Source organism: Nothoprocta perdicaria, unplaced genomic scaffold (assembly GCF_003342845.1).
Source record: "Nothoprocta perdicaria isolate Ctin4 unplaced genomic scaffold, notPer1 scaffold_99, whole genome shotgun sequence".
Classification (NCBI taxonomy): domain Eukaryota; kingdom Metazoa; phylum Chordata; class Aves; order Tinamiformes; family Tinamidae; genus Nothoprocta; species Nothoprocta perdicaria.
In genome coordinates this window covers 2323313-2345666 of record NW_020456298.1, presented here as the reverse complement: position 1 = coordinate 2345666, position 22354 = coordinate 2323313, and the positions used below count along the sequence as shown (strand labels likewise).

General features: G+C 42.7%; 1 protein-coding gene and 1 long non-coding RNA gene across 3 annotated transcripts in view; one reads left to right on the top strand and one right to left on the bottom strand.

The window, feature by feature from the left end:
• The window catches only part of NTPCR (nucleoside-triphosphatase, cancer-related), a 13421-nt gene extending 7779 nt beyond the window's left edge, over positions 1 to 5642 (bottom strand). The window contains exons 1-3 of the mRNA XM_026053389.1: positions 5605 to 5642; positions 3327 to 3489; positions 2126 to 2222 (exon numbers count right to left, since the gene is read on the bottom strand). Of these exons, the coding sequence (XP_025909174.1) occupies positions 2126 to 2222; positions 3327 to 3489; positions 5605 to 5638 (294 nt within the window). The 5' untranslated portion in view covers positions 5639 to 5642. The remainder of the gene's footprint in view (positions 1 to 2125; positions 2223 to 3326; positions 3490 to 5604) is intronic.
• A 2669-nt stretch (positions 5643 to 8311) lies between these two features.
• Positions 8312 to 16701, top strand: LOC112959383. 2 transcript variants are annotated; one of them, XR_003251604.1, is made up of 3 exons: positions 8312 to 8425; positions 12517 to 12585; positions 16531 to 16701. It is a non-coding gene; the product is annotated as an uncharacterized LOC112959383 (long non-coding RNA). The 2 variants fall into 2 exon arrangements; XR_003251605.1 differs by lacking the exon at positions 16531 to 16701 and adding an exon at positions 15865 to 16017.
• Positions 16702 to 22354: the final 5653 nt, after the last annotated feature.

Below are 22354 nucleotides of genomic sequence, written 5' to 3'. Positions count from 1 at the left end.
AAAAAAAAAAAAAAAAAAAAAAAAAGGTGAAGAGGTGGAATACAGCAATGGTCTCAGTATGGCTAGCTCCTTTTTTCCAGTTATTCTCCATCCTGTCAGAATAGTCATCTTTCTTCCATTCGATGCTCATTATATAGTTTATTCCCCCAGGACACAGAAAACTTGGGAAGTAAAGGAACTATTCCACTGAAGAGAAGTGCACTGCCCACCCTGGTTGGAGGAAAGTACCTGAGAATTGCACCCATTTGAAAATATGAGAAGCAAATCAACTCAGGTCAGAAAGCAACTGTAAATCCMTGAATAAATACTGATATCAGCCATATTGTACAGATCCTAAAGAAAAAAGAATCTAAATGTTTTCCCTTGTGAAGACAAGTATTTTCTTGTCGGAAAGCTTTGTAAAATGCATGCTAAAATCTTTTCAACCCACCCTGCTCAGCAGCTGTTTCACCCTTAAACTTGCTCACAGAGCAGAGAAATAAAAAGCTAATACAAATCACTCGGCAGCATATTGAGAACCAGAGCTTCCTGCTTCGAAAAAAGCCCCCAGTCCTGCATGGCAAAGGGTCCAGAGCTTGAGGGCGCGTCTCTAAGACCCATTCCCATTCTCACTGCAGCCCAGGCCTTGAGAATAGAAGCTGTCTCAAGCCTAAAAGGCACCTGCCTTCCTCTGAACCACCCAGCCCATATCCTTGTCTTCCTGCCTTAATTCTTCATTTGTTTCTTTTCACTGCAAGTCTGTGCTCATTCTCTCTCACTCTCCTCCTCCTCCTCTGTTTCTTACCACCTGCACAGCCACCCACCCCCAAAGCAACTAGAAATGCTTTCGGTAAGAACAGCCAAGCACAAGTGACTCTCACCAGCACTCTCCACTACTGAGGTCTCTGCTGGCTTTCACATAACTCAAGGCAGCACCACAAGGATTGAGAGGACAGCCCATGCTTAATCAAGATTTCTTTATTTAAATTATCCACTCTTCAGCTTTTACATTCCTTGGTAAAAAAGCAAGGAACAGATCTTCAGTCTCCTTCTTGCTCCCTGCACCTCTATTTTCTTGCTCTTTCAAAGCTCCTTACTCCCTGGTCCCTTGGGCTTTGACAGTGTAGACACTCACAGCAGGATTTTTCCAGCAGTGCAGCTCAGCAGCTGCTGCACACAGTTGGTAAGATGCCCCTGCCAACATCTGATCTGTTCTTGTTCAATTTTGGAGGGAAACGTTTGAGTGGGCAAGAGGAAGAAAAAGGGAGAATAAGAAAAAAAAAATCTTACTATCTCTACTGTAATAGCATGTTAGGGGAAAGGCACCAAAAAAAGACTGTGGAAAGGAAGGAATCACACAGAATATACCAAACAACTTCAGAGTACAGCAGCCAGCTGTTGTCTGTAGTAAAAGTTTTAAATGAGGAAATACTGTCTGTATTAGTGTGTAATGTGTACGTTAAACCAAAACCTAATTTACACTATGTGTGCTTGTGAGATTCTTTAAACCAATGCTGCTGGCAAGCTTTAACTTACAGAATGTGCCTTGAGCGCTCAGTATTCAGAAAGAAAAATTCAATAATCTAAAATAAAAAACAAGTCCCTTTTCTGTCACAGCCAAATAATTCCTTGTACTGCTGGCTAAGTTTCAAGCTATTGGAATGTTGTTAGCTATTAAAACATAACAGTCTGCAGGTACTCATATAGGGGCAATTAAAAATAATTCCTAGATTCAAGAAACAAATGTTTCTACTGCAACAGGCATCAGTGTGATAGAAGATTTTAAGAGGAGGAACAGCAGGAAAATCCTTTTTCTTGAACCTCTGATGCCTCCCAGTTCTGGGCGAGTAAGGCCAGCTGCACAATTCATATTTGTCTTCCTCTATGCAAAACGGTGGCTTCCTATCGCACTCCACGAGGGCCTGCTCACAGGAGGAGGTGAGTGGGAAGGCAAAGCAGGCTCTCAAACACCACTTGAAATACAGAAGYCAAGTTTTGCCCATCCAGCTCCCTCAAGTCAATCAGAATCAGTCAAACCCCAGGAAGGTCATTTATTACTACCCAAAACTAGGGCCTACGGGGGCTTTTTAAGAACACTGCTCATCCTAAAGCCTCTATCTTTCAGCAGCTTTCGGGTAATACTCACGTTTCTCAGCAAAGGAAGAACCAACTGCTCAAAGGAAGCAACGTCTACGACATACTGTCCCACCCGACATTCACGTCTCGAAGCAGAAGAATCGGAACTGAATTTAAAAAGAAACAGTTCCCCCTAAGCAACACGAGTTCAGTGAGAATTTATGGCAGTCAGTTACAGTCGATTTACAAAAGCTCTTATCCTAATAAGTCAAATTCCTTTATTTCTTCTAATAAAGGAAAACCTGCAAACCATACCCAAAGTCATATGGCAAACAGTATACTTTCTAATGATAAATACACCATAAGCTACTTTTGTACTATGCAAGCTTAAATTTGAACACTGTACCAAAGGGTAATGGGATCTAAAGTCAGAGGTATATTTACATTGAAACCAAAACACAGGCTTGCAGTTCATGCAGATATAAGAGCAAACTTTAAGTTACAGACACTGAAAACAGCATCACTGCAGTAGCCTCAGCTCTCATTGAGATGCAAAATCTTCCAATAATCTTGGGAAATTTTTTGAAATTTCTTGAACAGTTTGCCCAGGCTGCATCACACTGTCCTACCAAACTCCCTCCACTGGCAGTATTTAAACTCGTTAGTCTGGTCAGCTCTGTCTGAATGAGGTGTAAAAGCTACACCTGACAAATCTAAGAAGTTTTGAAAGAGGCATGGAAAGCYAAGTCAACAGAATCAGGTGTGACTGTGAGCCCCTCTGCACTTCAGGCCTTTTAGCAGGGCTCTAAACCCCTCATTTGCTTAAAACTCACTTGTGAAATTTGTAGACCAGACACAGGTTCTTTAAAATATATGAAGTTTTCCTGGATTTTCAGCTTCTGCCCCTATATTAAAGCAATAGAAAGAGAGTTTTCCTCCCAGCATGTTTTTTAAAGAAACATTCCTCCCTACTACAAGCTACTAYTCACTGTGTCCTAAAGAAAGTTGGCTCTTTATCAGAGCCAAGAGCCTTTAGAGGAGCAAGGGCTCTGCAGCACATTCCATATCTCAGGTATGAAATGCACAGCAAGGGAGAACACCCCCTCACATACTTCCAGGGTTTCACTGTGCAAGAGTCTACACAGAGAGCACAAGTATCAACCCAGAGCAGGAGAACTGAACAAGGAACCTGACCGTGAAASCTTCAAGTGTGCTGGACATAACCTTATGGAGCAACAGCAAAGCACTCACAGCAATTAAAACACACATACCTGACTCGAGACAAAGGTCCTCGTTTTCCAGACAGAGTGACAACATCAAATCCTGTTCTCCTGCCACCTTCTCGCACTTCCTCTGTGTAAAATCCATCAATGGGAATCCCTGTGGATTTTAGGGCTTGAGTGGCTTTCTGGATCAACGTAGTCTTTCCAACCCCTAAAAATAAAGGGGAAGCAAAAAGCAAACAATATTAAACCTCTTTGATACTAAAAGTTCATTTTTAAATACTATGGCAATGACTTGACAAATACATGAATTACTTTTTGAGCCTGCAAAGTCTTTAAGTGGTAAGAAAGGAGACAAAAGCACCTTTTAAAATGCATTTTCTACTAACACACTAACACTTTACTAACTTTTAAGAAGTCTGCCTGCAGCAAAGTCACAACAGAATGGCATAAACACCACCAGGACAACAGGGAACTTGCTTACTTGGACAGTGCTGAGCCCTGGGCAGGCTATAAAGCTTGACCCCCCTCACACACCTCCAAGGTGAAAATAAGAATTATCCTCTCTTAAAGAGTCAAACTGTCACACAGCCAATATCTAGGCTAGCTGCAAGTTACTGACGGGCCTCCCTTTCTATCCCCACTCTTGATTACTGCTAAGAAAATGCAGCTGAATTCATTCCTTTTTAGATCATTAGGTCTATGCTGATTGAAATTACAATGGGGACTGGGTATGCGAACTATATGTATGGAAACTATAGTTCCATGGGCACTATGTATATTTAACTGCTACAGATGTCCTAAAAACAAAAGGACTCACTATCCTCAAGATACTAGGTCCTACATGGTTAAAAACAATAATTTTTTAAGAAATCCAACAGCAGGTTTCTGACATATGATAACTCAAACAAGAAAGGTTTTGACTAAATGTCTGGAAAACCTGATTCGGCACAAGAACAAGCGGCCTGGAGAAGTGGTGCAGGCTCCACACTTGGAGGTTTTCAAGACTAGAGTAGATGAAGCCCTGAGCAACCTGGCCTGACCTGACAGGAGGCCCTGCTTTAGACGTCCCGAAATCCCATCCCATGGGAACTGCCCCACGATCCTGCAATCCACTCTCCTACCCTAAGATCAACACTTAAAGTCCTTCCTATCTGATATCTCTTTGATATTTGTGTGGTATATCTCTTACTAGGTGAATACTGGCCATCTTCCAAACATCTTCCCTGTTCCCTTTACTTTGACAGTGTACAAGTACATCCCTTAACAATCTCCTTTTAGGCTCAACTTTAGCTCCCCTCACAAAATCCAACATTCAGTCCCGTCAAAAAAAAAAAAAAAAAAAAAAAAAAAAAAAAAAAAAAAAAAAAAAAAAAAAAAAAAAAAAAAAAGGCTTAAAAGGCTTTAGAAGGTAGAAAATATCCCGCAGAATACCGCTGTAAATTCCTGGAGACGAGGAGCACAGGCCAAATGCAAAGTGCCTAAAGAAGCTGACAGAAATCCTCCTGAAGTACATACCTCATTCCTCTCAGTTACAAACTGATTTACAAACTATTTCCTTAACAGTATCAACATTAACATCTTCTGCGGCTTCAAGGGCGTCTAGTCAAACCGCTAAGCAACTTTTTATAGTCGAGGCCGAAGGGACTCTTGGTGTTTGAGCCACAAGGAAGGACAAACGTGGCACCCTGACTACCCGCCGCCTTTCCCTGGCCTGGCCTCTGCAGCGGCGCCAACTGAGCTAGGCAGATTTCTCCATTTCAGTCACCTTCACTGCGCACATTGCCAAGATAAGGGATTCAAGCGAAGCTTAAGCAGGTTCAATGTTAAAATAGTTCAAAGTTAAAATAGTGCATTCAATTTCAGTTAAATGGACACAGATTAGGCCTAGTCTCTGATTATGCTGCAAAACCCAAACAAACAAACAAAAACCCCTATAGGTTCACAGTATGAATTTTAAGTGTGTTGCATCTTAAGCGAAGTGCAGACCCGGCAGGCCTGTTCTGCAGCAGGGTCCCCGAAGGAGCAGCAGGCCCACGGCTCGGCTCCCAGCGCTCCACAGGGAGCCTAGCGAGTAACTGGCGCATTTATTGACCCCATGCTCAGCGCCGGCCGCTCGGCCACCTCCCGGCCCCTGCCCGGGTCTTCGCCGCTAGTGGCCATCCCGCTGCACGCCCATTCCCGCGCAGGCTGGCAGCGCTAGATCACGAAGCGATCGAGCCCCGAAAAAAACTAACAGCGACGGCTGCTTAACGGAGGGGGAAGCTGTTCGCCCTGCGGGAATCCCTGCCGCGCCAAGATTGCGCCCCGCGGGCAGCGCCATTACCTGGCGGTCCCGTGAGGAAAACGTGCCTGGACATGGCGGCGGCCGCCGCTCCGCGCCCGCCAGCGCCGCCCTCGCTCCGCCCTGGCCCGGCCTGGCCCGGCCCCCCGGCCGCCCTCGCTGCTCCCCGCGGCTGCAGGAAGCGTCGGGCGCCTCGGGGAGTCCCGGAGCGCGGCCCTGGGAGCCCTCCGCGCTGCCCGAGCGGTGCCTAAAATGGAGGGTGCCCAGGCGGMGGGCCGCGGTTGGGAGCAGCCGCGGGGCCCGACCCGGAGCCCAGCTCGAAGTTAGGGCTGGTGGCAAAAGGAGGTCCGTCTGCCTTAAAAAATAAATAAAATAATACAAAACAAAGTGGTGGCATTGCATGGCATCATGGCTGCTGTGGCAAGCCAGGGAGCGCGGAGCCCTCAGTTTGGGTGGGAATAGCCCAAAATTGGGGTAGGGCTGACAGTGTTCGTCTCCGAGGGGCAGGATGGCCCGGTGTGCGAGGCTGGTGGGACACAAGAGTGTCACCTTGTCCATGCCGGGCGTCCTGAGCCCTGTGCTGGGGCTGCGTGGGGTTAAACTGCCCCCCCCCCCCCCGAGCTCCATCCCCAAGGACTGCCTTATTGAAGGCTTGGGATTAAGGGAGAAGGAAAAGAAAGGGGGAAAAAATAATTTCCTCAATGTGGGTCAGCTTTTTCTTTCTACTGACAGCTTGACCTATTTAATGGCTGAATATGTTACAGAAAGCTCTCCCCAGAGCTTCCAGGCAGCGCAGTAAACAACATGCGATGCAGGAGGGAGCAAGCCGCTCACGTGAGAGGCAGCCGCCTTGGCTGATTCCTCCCTGCAGAGAGCAAGCGAAGGAGGCAAAATGGGGGGTTCTTGCAGAGCTGAGTGAACTGGGTCACAAACGGAAACGTTGGGCAAGTTTAACAACAGCCTCTGACAGGCATCCCCCTCCGCATCCCAAACGCCGTGTGCATTTCGCCTCGTAGTTTGCTTAGTCTCAGGAGACGGAGATTTGTACGAGCCCAGGAATAAAGAAGGGGTTTTGTGCTGAGGACTGAGATGTGTTGGGGGAGGCCACGTCCTGCTGCTGCAATATCCCCTGCTTTCCGTGAGCACCAAAGTGGGCATCCAAAATGCTGAGCTATCAAAAGAATACGTCCTCGGCTTGTTGATACCGTTCACTAAATGCTTCTCCTTGAGCTCACTGCATCTTTTTCTCCTGCCCTTATTTTCAGTATGTTCTCACTGCTTAAGGTTTATTCATCATTTTCACAATGGTAACAAGAGTATCCTCTTTCAGCCCCAGGAAATGCATAGATCAGCAAGAAGAAAGTACATCACCGCAGACAGGTATTTCCATAAATGAGAAAAAATACTTTTGATGTGTACATCACACATGGCCACTCTTCCTTACATTGTTTTTGCACTTTTTAACAGGATGAGCAACCCTTTATTTAGTGATTCTGCATCTTTAAACAAGCAGTATTTTCTTTGAGGTCAGCTAGAAGTGGGGGCTGTGTACAACATTAGGTCATCTAAAAGTGTGAGGGATGCAATCAGCTATTTCACCGCATAATAAGAATACTTTGTGCTACCCCAGTTCTTGTTGCTGAGGAAAGCAAAAGTCTCTCCTAGGCTCCAGTTACAGAAAGGTCAGCACTTTTACTACGTGAGACTTAGCATCCCTACTTTTAGAAGGAGAAAACTGCAAGAAAGAGCTCGTAAGAGATAGGGTTAAAAATTAGGCGTTTGGTCCCTAAAGTAGCACACAGAGCCTGGACCTGATGCCTAGCATCCCAAGAGAGTATGGAGAGAAAGGAAGGTGCCCTGCAGAGGTGACAGAACCAGTACAACTTGCCCATAGGAAATGAAACATATAAGAAAGATGCTTAGAGAGCCTCCCTCACCCCTGGGTCTCATGGACTGATCTCAGGGTGGTTTCAGCTGGGCTTTACACACTGAAACCTTTTGCAGCTGTGCTATAATTACAGGCAAAGCACCTCATTATGTTTTGGGCTACCATTTAATCACTAGGAATCATGCAACTTTGAGGGGATTGAAATGTTTATTGTGCATCTGCCAGGAGAATACTCCTGTCACCAAATATATGTGGTACAGCCCCAAACTCAAGTTGATTGGGCCAGACAGAGCATGGTTGGGATGCTGATGCAGGAGAGGGAAGATCTAGTTTCTGTCCCTGTGGCAGCATTGTATAGGCACTGGATATATTAGGCAAGATCAATATACTTCTATGTGAAGTATGGGGCATGGTCAGAAGCAAATTTACAAGCAGAGCAGGATTGTCAGGATTAGAGTTTAGAGCATTTGTACCTCTGATTTTCCTAACTATTCTATTGGATCAGACCAGGCCAAAGTCCCTTTTGGAGGGGACAGCTTAACTTAGAAGTCTTGTTTGCCTATACTGTTGATTCCACTGATTATCAGATTTAAGTAATTTATCTTTCTCTTAAACAAAATGCCCTTATTTCTCATTCAATATGAGTGGCATTGAACATATTTAATTATCAAATACTTAATTAAAAAAGAGGTTGATAACTCTGACATGCATTGTGGTTTGGGGGGGAGAAAGGGATAGGGGGAAAAAGAGGGAACAGTTTCCTGTATCTTCCAAAAATGAAAGGTAGATTTTCAYAGTTTATCGTCAAGTACTTTGTGTTTTCTTTTCAGCAGTAATAAATAGTTGTAAAAAAAGAACCAGAGAACAGAACTGCATGTTTACTAGACTATTAACACAAGAACAACACTTTGGAACTGGCTGCCTCAGCCTTGCCCTGAACTTCCTGCGCAGCACTTACAGTGATTGATTTTACAGGTAAGTTTTTTGGTATAATATTAAACTATTTCAGACTACTGGCTGGTTGCCCAGGCAGGCCACATAAAGAGACCCTGACAATGTTGTTTTATACAACATACAGTTTTACTAGGTTTTATAAATCAATTTTTCATTTTCAGAACAGCCTCTGGGGAGTTTTAGGGCTATCACTAGTGTTTGACAGAACCCCTGATTTCTTGTGTGATGCTCTCAGAGCCATTTCATCCTGTCTTCAGATACACTTGACAGCAATTTCACTGTGTGGCTAAGGCCTTAGTCATGCAAACAAAGTGTAAGTAAAGCAGTAGCAACAGCAGGGCGTAAATTAAGTCAGCATTACACATAGATTTCCATTGTAATTAGTACCATAAAATGTTTTGTCTATCTAGGTGCTCTGTCTAGCTCAGTCATACATATGTGCCAAAATAAAAAGAAGCAGTTACACTTGTTTTGCCTTTGCAGAGTTTTGCTATTGAAGGGACCATATGTGCTAAAACAAATTGAAATTCTCTATATATTCCACAAAGATTTAAATTTGCTGCCTTTGCTCTAAAGATTATTCCCTGAAATTTTTATTCTATAATACAGTGACTCAAAAGTAGTTCAAGAAGTGTGAGCCATAATCCAAGTTGTCTTCTGTGCTGTAATCACTATGCAGCCTGCTTGCTCTCCTGATTAGGGKTTTTTTGCATTCTTGCCTAGAGATGAGCTGGACTAGCAGAAACACCACATACTGTCAACATACCTAGGCTGTTTTTGGACTGTGCCAGTCTCTCCACTTAGGTGAGGGTCAGTTAAATTCAACTCATGTTGAATTCAAAAGGCCATGACAGAAATCTGGTGTCTGGAAAAGGACTCTGAAGTACAAATGGTGAGTTGCGAATCTCAGTTCTGAGTGACCTGTAGCAACCTTGGAAAGAGCTGCCAATCGCTGTTATAAACCCTACCTGCAGAAGCTTCCATTTGTTGCTGGATGTTCACTGGAAAAAAAAAAAAAAAAAAAAAAAAAAACCTTGGATGGAGTCCTAAACCTTCATGTTGAATGGCGGGAAATTAATTAACTGCAAGTTTCCAGATCAGTGGTGAAGAAAAGAGGTCATTTATGATATTTATGGTATTTCCTAGAGGAGGAGCTGGAAGGAACGAGGGAATAATCTAACATCTCTGACCTGCACCCTCAATTAGGCAGTGATTTACATTGCAGCACTCTGCTTCAAGGAAGGCATCGCACGGTGTCACAGGCCTGGCCCTTAGTTTTTTAAGTCTCAGGTTTCCTTTGGCATGGAAGAGAGAAAGGTTTCTTTTCTCTCCAGCTGAGGGATTTTTTTTTTAATCCATGATATTCTGAGTTTCTACAACGCTCCGCTTGTGTCAGGATAGAGAAGCACACTTTTCTTCTTGAGGGATTTAATTTTAGAGAGTTCCAAGTATCTTTTATTTTGTCATTGTTCTCACTTGCAAAGAACACTCTTTGTTCTCGTAAATAGTGCATTTAGCTATATGTCCCTTGGCATCCAATAATATGGTATCCTTCTGAAGGATGAAGGATGGTATCCTTCAGATCCTTCAGATTGATTCTGTTTTCCCAAGGAGTAATCATTGAGTCAGCAGGTACCTGGGAGTAAGCACTCAGTGTCTACAGCTTGTCCATCCTTAATCTGAAACTTCCCAGAGAGACTGGCCATCAGGTACATGCGGCATCTCCTCTAGACAAAAMCAGTAGTACCCTCAGTATCCATGATTTGTATAAAAGTTACCTGTAGATCTTTTACTTGTGGTTCATGGAGCAGGAATCCTTTGTGTTCTACCAGAAATCCACCATTTGTGTTCCACAGAACAGAAGAAATTCCTGAAAATATTTCCTGAAASTTGAGACAGAAAAAATAAATTATGTCAGTTATTATAAACACTTTTATATGAAAGTGAGAATATATTTATKAAATTGGATTTATGTGTGTAAGGAAACCCCCCAAGAGCTTAATTCTGTGTCTGTACGAGCATCTACCACAAATGTTTCTSTATCAGCCCATCTGGTTATGCACGCTAACACTCACTTTCAAAAAATAAAATAAAAAGGCAGTATATCCCTAGAGGAACAATTGCTCCCAGTATAAAGGCTTAAGACCTTCAGAGAAATGTGTACTGCAAGGCAAGATAATCAGGAGGAAAGCAATAAAATCAGTTCAGTGCCCCTTAGATTAGCAATTGGACAGGATTTCTAAGGTGAAAAGCAGGTGACGAAGGGGATGATATGGGACAGGTCAGGAGTATAAAGCTATATGTTTCTGCATCCCACTGATTTTGTTGCAGCTTGCCTAAGGCTACCGGGTGCATCTATATGTCTCATTAAATGACATAGTTCTCCTCACTAGTGGGACAAAAAAAAAAAAAAAAAAAAAAAAAAAAAAAAAAAGACCATTTAAAGATGTTTCCTTCACCTGACTTCAAGATACAATGTCCTCCTGTAATTTGGAATAGGATCCATTGATTTAAAGTCACCTCAGTGTTAGTGGTGAGATTGAGAGGAATTCATCTTACATGACAGCAGTAAGTATTGTTCCAAAGAGTCAGACTGAGAGAGGAGAAAAGGAGCAAGGAGTTGACACAAAATAGCTGATTTGCTACTAAAGCATAAATTGCACAACAGTTTTTCCAGATTGGATCAGTAACAAATTTAGGTCTTACCTAGCAAAAGAAAAGCCTTGTCAGGGATAACAGGTTGTGGTAAATTGTCCCCTTATGGAGTTTGCTTGCCCTCTACATTCACAAAAAGCTACAAAGTTTCTTGGGCAGAAGGTCTTGTGCATCTCTTATTTGTAGAAACAAAACCCTATTTTCCTGCATTGCGAAGAATATCATGTACAGATGATATTATTTATTTCGTCCTGAGAGAAGAGATATGTTAGCAGGTGAGCTAGTATGGTCTTAATAGTTTAATTTCTTAATTTGCCAATCCCAGGCAAACCTCTCTCAGTAACTTCTCTCAGATCTAGCAGTCTCCTTACAGAAAGCCTTTTGTCAGGGGGCAGCAGGCGCGGGGCTGCTCTGTGAGAGGAGAGGAACCAGGAGCTGAGGGTGACGCTGGCCAGGACGGCGCTCTCCGTCACCACAGGACCAGCTCTCTCTCTCGGATCACTGGGTGCTGGTAACAGTGGGGCCATGCAGMGTCCCAGGCAAGGGGAGCTGGTGAAGTAGGTCCAGGGGCCATCCAGGGAGTCCAGCCTGGAGCAACAGAGACAGCAGTGGTGACAAAGCTAGAGCTTATCTCTAGTGGGTTCACTTAGAAGCCAGGGCTGGAGACAGAGCTACTGTACAGGTCCAAAGCCCATGTGGGTGCAGGACCAGAGACGGGACTGGAAACAGCAAGACCTTCAATGTAGTCTGGGCAAGGAACCTGAAATAGTCTGGGCTGACCTGAAATGGGGCCCGTGGCAGGGCTGTGTGGGGAGGCCCCAGYGGAGGCTCCTCGGGGCCTGTCAGGCTTTTAGATTGCTTGGCCCTGTGTCACACAGTTGTAGTTCTTGCTCTTTGATTAAAGCTGAGCATGTTTTCCCATGGATTTTAGCTTTGGTCCTAGGGAAGCGAAACCCTTGTGATCATGCTGCATGCGTYGGTCTGTATTTCGCTCCACCTCTTACAACTTTTGAACCTCCTGAGCAATTGCAGCCAATCTGGCAGAGAGGAAAGGGTGACAAATCTTGTAAGTTACTATTCTTTTCTCAAACCTGCATGTCTGGATAGAAAAGAAAGACTCCTCTCACTGAAGGGAAATATGCTGCATAAACAGAATCCTTATCAAACAAGAGAGAAACAACAGAGCACAACCCAGAACATAAAGCCTTAGGAACCAGATTCTATTGTTTCCATTCTCTGTTAAGCAGCTTGCATGTTTGCTCCTTTCAGTGATCTCCCAGCTCTTCAAAAACAAAACAGTCACCTTGAAACTGCTTGCCATTTTGCATGAGATCCTTATTTCTTTAGTGGAGATAGCAAGAAGTAGTCATTCTGCAAAAGAATGCATCTTGGTTTGTTAAGTGATTTTTAAAACATTTTTCCAATGCTGATCTATCTTTTTTTTTTTTTTCATTCAGATACTTGCCTGCAAATTTCAGATGGATTCTGCTGAATGCTAGATGTCAAAGATGTCAATGGGACAGCCTGTAAGTAAGGACAAAGCTTATAGCAACAGAGTGCCCATTAGATTGTATTCCTGGATTTTTCAATTGCTGTTTTTGAAGGTTTGTTTGTGGTTTTTTTTGGTCAAGAAAATGTCATTCTTGTGATTGCTGGTTTTCATTCCAACATTCATTTGGAATTCAGTTAATTATATTAGAGCATTTGGACTGTATATATATACAAGCATTTGCTCATGTTATTTTATTTACTTTGTTTCCGTGTTTCTCAAGAGCTTCAGTAATATTCCTCGTTTAGTAAGCACCACTAGCATGTGAATGATCAGCTCTCACAAAAGTCTAGCTGTTCATCATAATGCTAATTTTAATTCCTCCATAGAAGGAGGAGTTTTTCCTCCTTCTCCACACTTTGTCTACCTGGATAAGCACACTTCGAAACACTGTAGTGGAAGCTACCAGCTCAATACCCATGTTCCAGCTCTCATATTGTTTAAAGAGGAAGGGAAGGTAATTAGTCAACTGCATCAGCATAAATAATCAAAAATAATGCAGTCTACAAAGAAAGTCTTTGAGGAACAGTTCACAATAGATGAAGATCAGCTTTTCATGGCTATGTAATGTYTTTGCAAAATCATTTTGTGTTATCAGCATGTACACTGACTGTTACCCAGATTTTATAATCTACAATTGATCTATCATTGAAGGGGGGTGATTGCATATGTGACCAAGCTGTGATGGTCTCCMGTAGAAGGTTTTCAGTAGAAAAAGGAAAGGCTCTGTTTGCTGCATCACACATCAATTAAAATGATGCTATCARTTAATCATGCTTAATCAATTAATCAGTTAATCATGCTCAGTTTACATAGGCAGGAACATACGTATTTCTCCTTTGAATGACAGCTGGCAGAGTGGTTGATACCTGCCTCTCTGCTTCTCTTGTGTCTTCTCCCTCACCCTGGTTATCAGGTTAAAAGAGATCCTGTACCTTTGCTCTTTCCATAACGATGACACCTTTTCCAAAGAATATKCTTTTTCTACCAAGAAAAGAACAAAGGATCCAAATTCTCCCTGCTAAATAGATTCCTCTTAGTGCCACCCGTGGTTTTGCCAAGCCACACTGAGCAAGGCACAGAGAGTAAACAAACAGGCTGTCTAGTGCTAAAATCTATATAAACTGTGGCAAGACTGTCCATCATTTCTTCACTAATATAAAAAACAAAAGCCTCTTTTGGCATTAGCAGTTAATGGCACTGAAGTTGCTGACTAGCCAGTTCAGCTCAATATCACTGGGAAAACAGTAACGTGAGCAGTAAGATGGATGAAAGTTATTTTTTAAATGATAAAAACATTTTCATAGTTACGATTTGTTTTAGTTACTGTTTTTATCATGTGTTTTCTAGCTTAGGTGCATTTGTCATGGTACTGGTAATGCAGTTATGTTTAATTTCTGCTATAAACCCTTGTAGAGGGCTGTGTGTAATTCTGTTTCTGTCGTTACAAATTCTGATTCATTGGTTTAGATTATTGTTCTGAAGTCTTAGTTGCCAGGAATAGTGGTTTGCCTCCTTGCCAGGAACAGAAGATTTGTTTTCTTCCCAGAAGAAAAGCTGTTATTCGCTTGTTCATAATATGTGCTTTTTTTTTCTCGACTGACTGATATTTGGATTCACTTGTAGTTTAGGTGTTTTTCAAGTAAAATTCTTCATGAGTGAAGGATCCATCCTTCTTCTTCTGAAGGGACGGGATTAACATCAAGTGGTGTTAATATGGGTAGGAATATCCTACCAAAATGGGTAGAAATATCATACCAAAGGCATATATTTAGCATTTAAGATGTAATAAAGGATGAATCCCTACTCTATGACCTTGTATCAGAGACTGTCCGTCCTCCACCAGGCACCTGGTTTGCATTCAGCTTTGCTGCTGTTGGTTGTTACGTGAGCCCAAGGAAGAGCAAATACAGKGGCCTCTCCTAGGAGTGGTGGAAGGCGACTTCCTTCCACTTCCATTTGAGATATTTATTTTTGCATTATGGAACCTCCCCATTCAGCATTAGTCCTATTCCTTAAAAACAAAAAAAAATGGAAGTTAAGTATAACTGTGGGAAAGTACATCTTGGAAGGTAATGTTAAAGGTGTTAATGGAGGCAGGACTAGGTTGGGGCGTTTTACCTCCCCGCTCCATCAGCCTGCAGTGAGGGCTGGCTGCTCTGGGAGAGGAGGAGGAGGAGCAGATGGGACCTTGCCAACAAGCAGCCAGGATACAGAGCAGCAAGTCCAGGTCAGGGACAGTCATCAAGGTCAGACACGGCCCCGGGGTCCCCGGCAAGTGGCCCCAGGTCCAAGGTGGGACCGCGGGTCCATCTCAGACTCGGAGGGGATGGAGGTAGGGGACAGGCTGCAGCTGCAGCACAGGCAGGGGCCAGGGCTGAGTCCTCAGCTTCCAAGCAGCTCCTGTGGGAGAGGCCTTTGGTCCCAGCTTCACACCAGCCKTTGTGAGCAGCGCAGCTGACCTGGGAGGCGATCAGTGAGACTCCTGAGCCAGCTGAACTCATGGACAGGGACGCGCTCCAGGCCTTGGCATCTTCTGCCATGGAGCTGGTTGTCCTCGAGCAGAATGAGATGTGTAGTTGCTGCTTCAAGGCCACGGCGGCTCTGCAGGCACCACCAGCTTTCCCKGTCCCTGCCTGTGCCACCGCTCGGTGCCGGCTCCAGCCCTGCCACAGTCCTGCCCAGCCCCACGGTGGCACCTGACCCCTCCTGGGGCTGCCCCAGGAAGGACAACAGGGTGAAGCCTGAAACTAATGGAACTGAAGAGGGTAGTCAGACCTGGTTAAGAAGTGTCCTCTCTTTAAAATATGTGTCTGTGGTTTTTTCATTAGAATCCTTTATATATATATATATATATATTGGATGCCACTTAAAAATCAGTATTTTCCAGATATGGTGTCTAACACGTCAACTTCAAGTGTCAGAAACAGCCATTGCAGGTTCATCTGGCTGGTTGCTCATGATTTTGAGGGCAGCCCTTATAAGCACACTTCAAAGGAACCTGCTGGAGGGCCAGAAGATCCACTGGAGATTCAAATGTAAAATTGCAGTGACTAATATCATGATACATTTTAAAAACTGGGATCCATTTTGGATCCTAGTATTCTGACCAGACCATGGCTTTGATTATTTATGTTCTGTTTATTTCAAATTTCCTACTATGTTTCTTGTCTGCCTGTTAGAGCACTTGACACTGCCTGTCCTAAYTCATTTCGGGTGTGATGTATAACTCACACAGCACAACATTTCCATCCAGAGGCAGCAATTCACTGTGGAAGTTGGCAGGAGGGAGGACAGTTATTTCCAAGGTATGTGTATGGGCCGTAAATGAATCCTTCAGGATGAAAGATGCTCTGTACGTGCAGGATCATTATCAGCATTGCTACAAAAGCCTGGATGCTGCTTGGAGAGCCTCAGACTGTTCTCATGACACTCTTTCCTTACTGGTAGTGCTAGTTCTTCAGTGATTTTCCTGCTCTTCTTTAATCTTAATGGTTTGGATTTTTATTTAATGAGAGTMATTTCAAAATCCTCACTTCCTTAACCGACATTAGTCAACACAAGCAGGTCTCAAAGCCTCCCCAGGAGGTGCCATTAGCTACAAAAAAGTCTGCATCACGCAAAGACACTTGCAGAAAATTACCAATATTTGAAGTGTTCCACCTATTAAATTGGGTAAATCATTCCCCAAGGGAGGAATAACTATTTAGCCAACATGCCTAGTGAACAGTGGTACAAAATGTCCTCGGAGAAGGCCTGTCACTGATGCCTCAAATTATGATGATCAATAGGAAACTAAGTTCTGGCTTATAGCTCAGCTGTATTAGAAGTGTGAGTATTGCACAGACACAAGCACATATATATATATATATATATATGTCTTGCATGTTATTCTCTTACTAACTTTTTATGTTCTCCATAGGCTTGTTTGCCTCCTTGAGCATCTTTGTTATTTGCTGAGTTTTGGCTGTAGGGCCTGTGCTTCCTATCCAGAAGCTAGAAACTCCTTCCTCCCCGGTGGCTGGAATCAGAGGACAAGATGGGCCTCACCTCAGACCTGTTGCCTGCCTCAGGGGCTGGAAGCTTGGGAGCTGGCACTTCCCTGCYATCGCAGCGGCAGCCCTGCTGTTGTCCTTGCCAAAGCCTGGCCGGCATCCTCCAAGCAAGCCGATATCCTTGCTGCCCCGGGAGGGAATCCTCACGCCACAAGGATGCTGTCTTCCCCCTCCCACCTGCCTTGGCTCAGGTGTGATAGTTTCAGTAAAATATGTTTTGCTGATCTCAATAAATAAAGCAGTCTTTGGGTCAGTTTATGTGCTGGGTCATCCACAATTTTGGTTTCCACTGTTTTTCATCCAAAATTTTCTCCAGAGTCTAGCTGRGGGTGATACTTGTGGATTCTTTGGGCTTAACAGTGCATGTCTTTTTTGCTGTTCTTTCCAATGTTATTCATTGTACAGTCCTTTGTACTTTACAGTTCTTTTCTTTGAAGTCTTTTATGTGGTTTATACAGTTTAATGTAATTGCTGTGTGCTTTTTCTGGTGGAACAGATAGAAAGTTGATACTCCTGTTTTACAGATAGTTACAGAAAAGCACAGTCACACAGATGTCAATTGGCTTTTAGTCGTGTGCTTTTAACAGTAGGTCTAAAGTTACTGTCTATATAAAGGTTAGCAAAAAGATGTCATGTTTATCTTGGCTGTTGCTTTCATCCTGGGTAGTCCRATTCAGATGGCAAAGTTTAGGGTCTTGGTGGTGGTTTGCTGTAATTAGCATGGCTCATGATTTTTCTAGGTAGCTAAATAGTTCTTAAGTAGGCTCTGGCTATACTGCTTTTCCACATGTGAAGAAGTGGTTGCATGCCCAAAACCTCACTCAGTTTTTCCAACAAGATATCCATGACCTCACAGAAGGTGTTGTATCTACCTGCAAACATTGCTTTCTCTATAGTTGTAGAATTGTTTTCCTTTACTTATTCTGTGTTCCTTGAATACTGAGCAGGGAGCTCCAAACTGACCCATAAGGTTGTTATTAAATGCACAGCAATGAAGGACCCTTAGGAGTTCAAGTCTTGCAAGTGGATTTTAGTTCTGTTGAGGAGACAAGGTAGAGTGGTGGTTGTGTTGAGAAAGAGAACGTGCTTCCCTTTATCCAGCCTGGTCTTCAATTCAAGTAATCGGGGACCTTTCACAACTGGTAAAATCAAGAGGAGAGGAGGGAAGAAAGGCAAGTAGCCTTCTTGTTCCTGCAGGCTGTAGGATGGTGATGGATGAATCCATCCATCCATATCAGGGATTTAAAATTCAGTCCAAACAAATATCCAYCATGTCAGATTGCTATGAAATATATGTTTAAACCTCTCAGATCTGAGGAAATATCTTACACAGGTTTATTAACCCTTGCTGTCAAACTGAAACAGTATGTGAACTGCTTTGTTAATCGTTTTCCACCATTTTTTTTCTGCCAGAAAAGAATCAGGAAGTTAACAAACTAGCTGAACTTTGGGAGTTTTCTTCAACACGTTGGGCTGATTTTTATTTTATAGAGCTAGAATTGGAGAAGGTAGAGACTTGTTTAAGTTATTTTGTCCTTTCCCACTAGATATATTAGCTAATGTGAAAATCCAGAATTCAAATACCTAACCGTGAATGTCTGTGCATGTGTTCAGGTGCTTCTTTTACATGCTATTCATACACAAGCCTATATTATAAATGTATACTGACAACACAGGCATTTCCCATAGACTTATTTTCACTCGTGAGTAAAGATCAGCTGTGTGTGTGATATTACCATCATTTCGAAGCTATGTGCAGCACACAAATTGGTTCCTCTTCTGTCAGTGTGCCATTGTGATCAACTCCCATTGTAGAACAACATCCCATTTGTTAATTTAACTAGTTCCATTTAGCTCCGAGTCCTCCTTAGAAGGCAGCTTAAACAATAACCACATTACAGAACTATACACAAAAATAGCATCTGCTGCACTGTGTTGGCAAACATGAGCACCAATGAGTGGTCTTCAGTATCTAGACAACTGTCTGTTTGAAGTGTAAAAAAAAACTTCTTTGAAAGTTTAAGTGAATTTGTAAGTTAATTTAGCTCTTATTTGCAGTGTGTGGTTCAAATTGCTTTGTTATGATGATGCATGACAGAAATGATAGCAGATATAAAGGTTTTTGTTCCCTTTCTGAAGTCTGACTTGAATGTGACATCTCTGTTGGCTTGTGGAATATATAAAGACAATTTGATTTGATGAACATTATCGTGTCAGTGGAAGGAAACCTTCATAATTTGCACAATATAATCATCCACCTAAGAGAATTACAGTTTAAAGTTCTGGAGGGTTTTCTTGCAGTGAAAAATGAATATTTAAGGTAAAAAAAAAAAAAAACAAAGAAGGCAGATATACAATCAGATGAAATAAAATAGGAATAACTTCAGTGTTCTCCACTGCGTTCATGATGTTCTTAATAAAGCTCAGCCTGCAGACCCAGCACCCCACTTGCTAATATTAACAGGAAGGTGCTCCTCAAACAACAAGCAAAGAGCATGCAGGGCCCCCGGGCCTGTCTGTAGGTCACTCCTCCGTTCATCTCTCCTGCATCATCCAAACATGGATCTCCACATTTTGCCTCTTGCCCTTCGGGGTGCAGAACGGGGACCGCTCTTGCCCACGCTGTGGCTCTCGCACAGCAGGGCACTGGAGCCCTGTCTCAGGACATCCTGGAAGAATCTCCCTCGTTTAAGAGGCAGGCAGTTCAGTTTCTCCTAGCTTCTGAGATAAGTTCATTTAAACCTCATTTTTAGTTATCCAGAAAGGTCTACTTACTAGTGAAGAGTTTTACTCTTTTTTTAGCTAAGCCATTCCATGTACAAAGTGTCTGGTCTGCAGGTCAGGATTCAGCCAGGAGTGTGATTATGTAAATTCAGGAAAATAATCCAGAAGTTTTTAACCTTGTGACAATGTCTTTTGCCTCTATCATAGCTGCATGTTTACTTTTATGCAGATRTGTATATCAAAGAATACATTTTTGRCCACATTTTGTTATAAAGGTGACATTAATAATTGASTAATCTCAGCATGATCTAAGTCCTTCTGCCCTTATTCGTTCTCCACAGCAAACAGCACTTAAACTGAATTGATTTTTGGAGAATGAATCGGCAAACTACATGTTGTGTCTTGTCTTTATCATACCGAGAAAATTAGTGTTCTGGTGCGTCAGTAATTCATGATGATGTATAGGTTGGATTGAAGTCAGCACAGATCATGGAGAATAAGAGCAGTGAACAGTGTTGATAATTTAATTCAGATTTCTGGATATAGAGAAGAATCAAAGAGTAAACTCAAGGGTTACTCAGGCTTTTCCTGTTTTGTCTGGATAAYCCCAAACTCTTGCACACACTTAAACAATTCAGGAGGCTGAAAATGCTGCCCAAGCTCAATGCAGTTACTGTAAGCAGGCTTTCTTCCCCTCCACCTTGAAAACTTACTGGACTGCTCTGGAGCTCTTACTGGAAAGCACAGCATTTAGCTCTGCAGCTGCAGTTTCAGACAGATACATTTTACTGCTCTATTTATTGACTTCTTGTCATAAATGTTCTTCAGTAGCATGCTGAACCTAGACACATGCAATAAAGCCCAAGGGAAGAAGTTTTTTTTTCCAAATGGTTTTCCATCTCCATAAAGTAGCTTTTCCTAAACTATTTAACAGTTCAACAGTATTTTTTTTTTTTTCACATCTTCTCCGGCAAGAATGATGCACTGATTATCTCGTAGAAGCCACTGAACTGATTTCTTAATCCTTTCAGACTTTTTGTTCCCTTGCTTCTCTCCTCCATCTCTCCTCCACCAGCTGGAGAAAGACGAAGAAGAGGAGAACAAGCTGACAGAACTTCCTTTGCTTAGAAGTGAGCAAAGCCAGGACTTACCACTTATTTTGCAATAGCGCACTGGGTGCATGTGGAATCCTGGAGGGATTCCAGCATGTAAATGTTGGTGTCTTTTAAACTGTGAGAGGACTGCAAACCGGCAAAGCTTCCTGTTACGGAAAATCAGTACTGGAATTCTSTGTGCATCATGGGTTGCAGTCTGGAAAGAAGAACTGGTAACAAGAGATACTCAAAGAAATGGCAGAGGGACAATAAATTCTACATGCCTGGTTATCTTTTTCTATCATATGAAACACCAGAATTTACCAGACCAACTTTGACTTTCTGTGGAATTGTTTACCAAAGAGATCCACTAAATGTAGATTATTAAAAGCAAAAAAAAAAAAAAAAAAAAAGAAGAAAAAGAAAAAGCAACAATGTTCTTATGCACTCGTGTGATTTTGTTAAGTGTCTGATTATAGCGATAGTGATTTCACTATACTGTCCATAATGAAGATTGCAGTCATTTTCTCCCTTTATTTTTTTTTTCTAAATATCTTTTGTTCCTAAAAAAATCCAAAACTCTTTAAAATTCAAATCGTCTCTGCATTTAGGGTACTTATTGAAGCCTAGAGTCACCAACAGGGCTTTGGGTAATATCCTCAGTCCAAGGAAGACGTGTGTAGCTATAGTTGTTTCTTTAAATAAACCCCAAATCTCAAAGAAGAGCTGGGTGTGTGGAAGAAGAGCCTGCTGTACTGCATTTCATATTCTAGGAGACTCCTATTCTAGGAGAACTGTGGCATGTGTCTCATCAGTAGGAAAATTGGTTTCCTGGGAGCTGCTGACTGTTTTCTGTAAAGAAAATATACAAGTCTGCTTATAGTGTTTTGAAGCTAAGAAAATACTCCTGCCTTGCCTACAGCCTGTAGCATGAAGAAAAGACAAGGCCATTGCGTGGAAGTCTGCAGGTAATAACAACCAATGGAACCACCAGAAGTGGCCAAGGTAGATGATTTAAGCAGAGCAGCCTGTGCTGCATCACGAACTCCACACATGAAAACCGTCCGCAGGACGGACTGTGTGTTTTGGAAGGAGGAAAAGCAAAGGTAGATGCCACTTACTGGATGCTATTCCCTGAGAGAGAAAGCTTCGGAAGGGCCGAAGGGATGGGATAGTGGGTCATTGCTTGGACATGAGCTCCTGGCTTTTCCCAGCGCAGTCCTTGGCAGGCCGGCAGCAGGAGGCTGGAGCTGGTCTGGAGAAGCACCTTGTGCTGCTGTGCAGCACTGGGAAGCTTGTTATGGGACTGACTTGGCCTCTTCTGATGCTAGTACACTTAGCGGGGGGGAGAGTTGAGAGAACAGTGATGTAAAAGAAAAATAAAAATCATTAAATCTCTCAAAGTAAAAGGTAAGCTCTCAAATGGATCCATTCAAGTGAGCTGAGGTGACTTAATATGCAGGGGAAGGTTCTGCAGGCAGGCGAAGTTTTAATGAGCTCTAACCGTGGAAATGGGCAAACTTGCACTAAAAATAAGAGTGCTAGATTTTTAAATGGGATGGTAATTACCTTTGGGAACATAACAGGCATGGTATGATTTTTCATCACTTACCTTAAGACATTAAATCTGACTGTGCACTTCTCCATACAATTAATTTAGACTGGAAGTTATTAAGGTGACTTGGGAATCACCGGCTGAGGGTGTCTGCTCTGGCTTGATCAGTGGGATTTTTTTGCTAGTTTTAAACTTGCTTTAATTGATCTACAGTCTGCAGAAAGCGCCAAGGTTCAATTTTAATGAACGTACAAACTGCACTTAAAATTTTGTGTCACTAAAACTGGTCTTGTTGGGAATAGAAATACAGTCCCTCCT